General features: G+C 59.9%; 1 protein-coding gene across 2 annotated transcripts in view; it reads right to left on the bottom strand.

Moving 5' to 3' along the window:
* CASKIN2 (CASK interacting protein 2) overlaps nucleotides 1-4,402 on the bottom strand; it is a 12,355-nt gene extending 7,953 nt beyond the window's left edge. Inside the window, exons 1-2 of one of the 2 annotated variants that reach the window (XM_007454346.1) lie at nucleotides 4,309-4,402; nucleotides 217-268 (exon numbers count right to left, since the gene is read on the bottom strand). In XM_007454346.1, the coding sequence (XP_007454408.1) occupies nucleotides 217-268; nucleotides 4,309-4,402 (146 nt within the window). Of the gene's footprint in view, nucleotides 1-216; nucleotides 269-1,691; nucleotides 1,737-4,308 lie in introns of those variants that run through there. The other variant, XM_007454347.1, reaches the window with a different exon arrangement.
* Nucleotides 4,403-6,001: the final 1,599 nt, after the last annotated feature.

The following is a 6,001-nucleotide window of genomic DNA, read 5'->3' as shown; positions in this document are numbered from 1 at the left end:
GAATCTGACCCAAGGAGGCCTCTCAGAGAGGCACCAGGGCCCCCTCCCCTCCCTCAGGGATAGCTCCACGGGCAGGCGCCCGGGCAGGGCCATGAGCTCTCAGCAAACACGCTTCAAGGGCCAAGTTTGAGAGGGGAAGGGACTCTAGGCCCCAGGTCTTTCCACTGCCCCTCCCCCCACACACAGTTTTCAAGAGGGACGGGGGCTCCCGCTCACCCATCAGCATCCTGGTAGTTGACGTTGAGTCTCTTCGTGGAGCCAAGGAGCTCTGGGGGTCAGAGCGGGAGGCATCAGGGCACCCTCGAATGATCCGCCCTTGCCCACACCTAACCCAGCGCTCCCTCCCCGCCCACCTCCCGCCTCCCGCCTCCAGCTGACCTCTTGGAGTGCAGGAAAGCAGCTGCCCCATGGCCCTTTAGCTGTCAGTCCCTACGGCTTCCCACCCTGGCCCATCAGCTGGAGGGCGCCGCTGCAGCAGTGGCCTGGCTTCCCTGGGCCCCCAGCACCGCTTGTTTATAGGATCAAAGGGGGCGGAGATGGGGGGGACTGGCATGCTGTGCCCTCAGAGGACAGTCCCACGAGCACATGGTTGGCATTCCTCCCTGAATGGGCCAAGGAGTGAGCCTCATTGTCCCACGGGCCGAGGGGGCTGGGAGAGAAAGGAGAGGGTACCAGAAGCTCGAGAGTAGAGAGGGTGGTTGCCAGGGCTGGACTCAAAGGCCACACTGCCCGGCCCTGGCTTATCCCTGAGAGGAGCATAGTGGGGAAGGTGGCGTCACACAGACCTCACCACGCCCTGGCTCTGCCGCATAATAGCGGTGTGATCTTGGACAAGTCACTTGACCTCTCGGGTTGTGTCCTCATCTGTAAAATGGGCTGATCACAGAAGCTGCTCACGGGGGGTTGTGAGTACAATGCCTGACCATTGTGAAAGATGGGAGCTCTCACCATTCAGCACTCCTTACATTATTACCAAGAGGCTGTCCTCCAGCGAAAGCTGGTACAGTCCCCCCAGAGCCCCTGTCAGGGGAGTAACTGCTGACTCTGCACCCACAGGCTCCTAGCAGAGAGCTCTGTGTCCCGGGGAGCAAGGGGAAGATGCTGGTTCATCCCCCTCTCGGGGACAGGGACGGGGTTCAGACAGGTGTGCTCCACGTGTGAGCCAGGGCGTGGGAGGGGGTGGGCCCTGAGGAGTGTTGCGGAGGGGAACGAGAGTGCCTGTCACAGGCGGGCCCCTGCCTCCTGCTGGAACCTACCCCTGCCGGGAAGGAGGAGGCCTGGCTCAACCAGGCTGGGCAGGGTGCCAAGTATGCTGGTCCAGGCCTGCCCCCCAGGCCCTGGTGGGCCCCTGAATACCCCAGCAAGACAGGGCCTCATTCCAGTAGGGAGGGACCAAGCCTGCAGTGAGGAGCACAGGATGGGAAGGGGGAGACAGCTACACTTAGGGCTGAGCCGAGTGTGGTACAGCGAAAAGGTAAATACAGAGTCAAAGAGTGACGGAAGAGGTGAGGGGGTGGGGGCCACAGGAAAGAAACCCAGGCCTCCCAGCCTTCCTGTAGCCCCCTTGGAAAGTCCTTGTCACACAGAACCATTCAGGGCAGTGGAAAGAACAGGGGCCCTAGAAGCAGGAAGTGCGTGATTCAAATTCTTCTCCCTCTTATTGGCTGTGTGACCTTGGCCAGCCCTGGTACCTCTCTGAGCCTCAGTGAAGACAACGAGGTCAAGCAGGGAAGAGGCACAGAAAGTCCCTCCAGCTACTGCCAGCCTGGACAGTCTGGGCTGGGGCAGCTAGGCGGTGAGATGCAGCCCCTCCGGGGAGTGGAAGGACAACATGACAGAAGGGACAGGAACAGGGGCAGGGCCAGGCTGGGTGGCTCTGTTCTTTCCAGAACAATGGCCGGAAAGGCGGTGGGGAGAGGCTCAGAGTGACTGAACTGGGGACCTTGGTGGGAGGGTGGAGGGTCCTAGGTTCTTGGCAGTGGCTCCTAGCACTTCCCCTGCGGCACAACCTTCTTCCCAGGCCTGGCTCTGCGGGTGGAAGGGTCGCTCCTCCTGGTTTAGGCTCGGGCAGAGGATGTGAGCTCAGCAGGCCGCCCCCAGCCCACTCCATTTCCTCTGGCCAGAGAAGGAGACAGCTCAGAAAAGGGGGCAGGGGAGTGAGGGAGGAAGGGCAGAGGCAAGGCCAGGGCAACTGTAGCCCTCTCCTCCCAGCCACCTGCTCCCTGAAGAGGACCTGGGTAGGCAGGGAAAGCCGGCCCCCAGTGACCAGACATCAGATGCAGCAGGCTGAGAGAGCACTTCTCTTTGGCAGCCAGAAAGCTTTAGCCACCGCCCAGAGGGAAAAGAGGGAGCCCTGCCACCTCCCTTCCAGCAGTTTCCTTCGCCTTTCTGGGTATGGAGCAAGGGTTTCCAGCCTCCCTTCTCAGAACCGCTTCAGAATCATCTAAGAACTTTCGGATTTGCAGAGTCCCAGGCTCTGTGTGATGACTCTGTAATTCTGGGAGAGACCGGGGAGTCTGTACTTTCAGAACTATCCCTAGGTAATTCTGATGGGCAGCTGAGTGTGACAGCACAGGGCAGAGGGCTCAGGCTTGTCTTTGATCTGCCACACAATGGCTGTGTGACCTTGGGCAAATCACTAACCCTCTCTGAGTGTCAGTTTACTTATCTGTAAAGTGCATGTAGAAGTACCCGCCTCCCAGGGAACAGAGGGGATTTACAATATTTCATAAACTGTAGGGTCTGCAAAGGTCACCTTGTGATCTCCTTTTTGTCACCAGCTTTCCCAGCTTCTCAGAGGACTGGGAGGGGGGACAGGTGGTTCCAGGACCCTATCGCTCTGTGCCTGTGCCTACACTCTGTGCAAGTCCCCTGGGGAGTCGGGGGAAGGATCATCTTCCTGCACAGATGTTTCCCACCCTGGGCACAGGGGACCTTCCTGGAGCCTAGGAGCCTGGCTACAAGGTTTCTGCCACCAGCCTCCAGCCACCTGCCCTCCTGAGGGCCTCACTTTGAGGTCTGAGGCCCCAGGGCTGTGAGGCCAGCAGCAGCTCGACCAAGGCTCTACTGGGCAGGTTGCCAAAAGCAACACAGAGGTGAGGGGAGGAGGGGCAGTGGCTCCCACCCTGGGGCCTCCAGGGCCCTCCCTGGACCCTCCTTGGCACCTTCCCCCATCGGGCTCACCCTGCATCCACTCCCCCAGGGCACAGAGAGCACCCCTCGCGATTCCATCTCCCTACATCTCGGGTGTCCTGCCCTGGCGTGTAAGTGGTGACACACACACACGTGCACAACTCCCAGGCCCTTAAAATCCTTCCTTCCGGCACCCCACACTCCCAGGTGTGGGTGGGGATAATTGGACATCTTCAGGTAGCCTGGGGGACTCCTTCCTGTTCAGAGGGCCAAGCTGTGTCTTGGGCTAGAGCCCTAGCACTCCAGAAGGACCCTCTCTCCCCGAGCCCGAATCTGGTGGCAGGAGCCATCTCCTGTCCCTGCTGGTCCAGGAACTCAAGGGGACAAGTCCAGTGTCCTCCTGGGACAGTCCAGAGAGCTTGCCCTGAAGCCCAGAGGTCTACTCTCCTTGCAGGGTCTCACTGCAGAGGAACTCAGGAGATGGAAGTCAGGTGTGGCCACCTGTGCACAGAGCTCCCACAACCTTGTCGACTAGAGACCCCAGGCTGCAGAGAGACCTCCAGAAAATTAACTTTGGACACACCCCCCCAGGGGACACAGGCAGATAAGTCAGGGGGATGGGGGCTTTATTAAGCAGTTAGATAATGTTGAACTTTGTTTTAAGCAGAATTCCCTTTAAAAAGCTATCTTACAGATATCTCCATCAAGCTGACAAAAACACACAGATGCTCTGGTTGAACTGGGGGGGGTGGGCGTGGAGGTTGAGCTCTAGCCATTCAGTCTTTCCCAACTCACTGCCAGAAACCCCACGGCTCCAAAGAACACATTGGAAAAACCACCTGCTAAAGGCAAATCCATGAGGGTAGGACTTTTAGTTTGGCTTGTTCACTGCTGTGGCTCAGTGCTTAGAGCCTGGCACACGATAGGCACTCAAAAAAATTAGAATGAATGTACTTCGATCCTTTTACTTTACAGGTGAGGAAACTGAGGCCCAGAGAGGTAAAGTGACTTGCCTAAGGGTTCACAGCAAGGGGGACCCAACTTCCTCACTGGCTCTCCCACATAGAGGCACTCCCACCCCAAGTCCCCAGATCGGAGTGACCACCCAGCCCTCTCTCCACAGCCTGGCACTCCGGGGAGGGTCTCAGCTGGATAGTCACCCCATCAAGTACTCACTTGTCTTTGTGGCCTTGACCTTAGCCACCAGTTTCTGCACACCAGTCACATCTCCATTCTTGACAGCGAGGATCAGGTCCTGTTCTCGACCCATCCTGGTCCCTGGGCTGGGCTCTGAGCTCAGGAGTCCAGGGCAGAGGCAGGGAAACGGGTCTAAGCCGAGGTGTCAGGGTGCCATCCCTTGGCCCTCTGGAGGGCCAGGCGTCCAGGGGGAGTGTGTCTGCTGTCCCAGGCAGTGGGCTTCTTGTTAGGCGCTGACGGGTACCCCCTCAAGGTGCTTCGTGAGCTGCCACCACAAGCAGGAAAGCTGATCTCTGAGGGGGCAGAGGCTGTGTGGAAATCTGAATGGATATCAGCTTGCAGCTTCCGACAGCCCAGGGATGGGCCAGGACTGGGGGCACCAATCTTTCCAATGTGGCTCAGGAGCACCAGTGCCCACCCAGAGAGCAGCCAGCATTCCCTCACACCTCAGTCAGCAGCGGTGGACATGTCTCAGGGGTCCTGCAAAAGGTGTGGTCCGCTGAAGGTCTGCTGAAGGCTGGGCCAGAGTCTGTAAGGGTGCCAGAAGCAGGGCTCAGAGAAAGAACAGACAGGGCTTCCAGGGAGTCCCCCCTATCACCCTGGCTGCCCTTCTGAGTCACGGGAGGGGCTGAGCCACTCAAAAGGGGGAGGGAGCCGCCATGCATGAGAGGAGTATTTGGAAGCGGGGAGGTGGTGTTCTGGGAGGGGGAGGCTGAGTCACTGAGGCCCCAGGGCCTGGCAGCACCTCAACCTGGGGCAGGAGGGGCCCTGGCAGCACGACACTGGGGCAGGTCGGGCCAGCAGCCTGTTCTCCACAGCCTGAGGCTCTGACACCCACAGACAACCGGTGGGCCAGGAGGTGGGGCCTGGGAGGGTCAGGCACAGGCAGATGGGCAGGGGTCACTCCCTGTGGAAGGTGCCTGCCCCCAGAACCTCCCCTATCCAAGCTTTGCTGTAATAGCTGGATGCCCTAGCCCCAGGGCTCTTTATGAATTCAGAGGGTGGACTGGGGAGTTAGGGGCCCCCATCTCTGGCGGGGTGTCTGCCTGCAGGACAGGGAGGCTTTACAGCACCTGTTGTTGACCCATCCTCACCCCTTGTGTGGGATGGGGAAGCAGCTGGGCGGAGAACAGAGGTGAGAGCCGGGGCACTGCTGGTAAATGGGGCTGCCTGCCCTCCCAAGCCTGAATCTGAGGCCCAGAGCCCAGACTTCACTTTGGAAAAGCTTACGTCAGTTCCTAGGTGGCCGAGAATTTGTTGCCCGAGTCCTGTGGCATGAGACCTGTGCAGGCCTGGGGCCCTAGCTGGGGTCCTCTTACTCCCCAAAAGTCCCAAGCCCAAACCAGATGGCACTCCAACTCAAGCCCCGCGGCCGACATTGGGGGAGGGCGCCCCTGGCAGTGCATGGGGTCGGGCTGGCTCCCCCGCCCCCCGGAATGCCAGTCCAGCGCCGCGCAACCCCCCAACCCAGCCCAGGCGGACCGGGGAACAAAGCGGCGGGAGGGACCGGGAGGGCCAAGCGCCGGAGGAATTGATGCGGGAAGACGGTACAGGGGAGCGAGGAGGACGGAAGGACACGACAGATGAAGGCGCCCGCGGATCCCGCAAGAAAAGTTAGTTTGTGCCCGCCCTCAAGGGTGCTGACCCTCAGATCAGTCCCCGCAGTCTCACC

The sequence above is a fragment of the Lipotes vexillifer genome, unplaced genomic scaffold, assembly GCF_000442215.2.
Source record: "Lipotes vexillifer unplaced genomic scaffold, Lipotes_vexillifer_v1.1 scaffold518, whole genome shotgun sequence".
NCBI classification, from domain to species: Eukaryota; Metazoa; Chordata; class Mammalia; order Artiodactyla; family Lipotidae; genus Lipotes; species Lipotes vexillifer.
The sequence above is the reverse complement of the archived record's forward strand: the minus strand, read 5'-3'. Positions and strand labels throughout refer to the sequence as shown.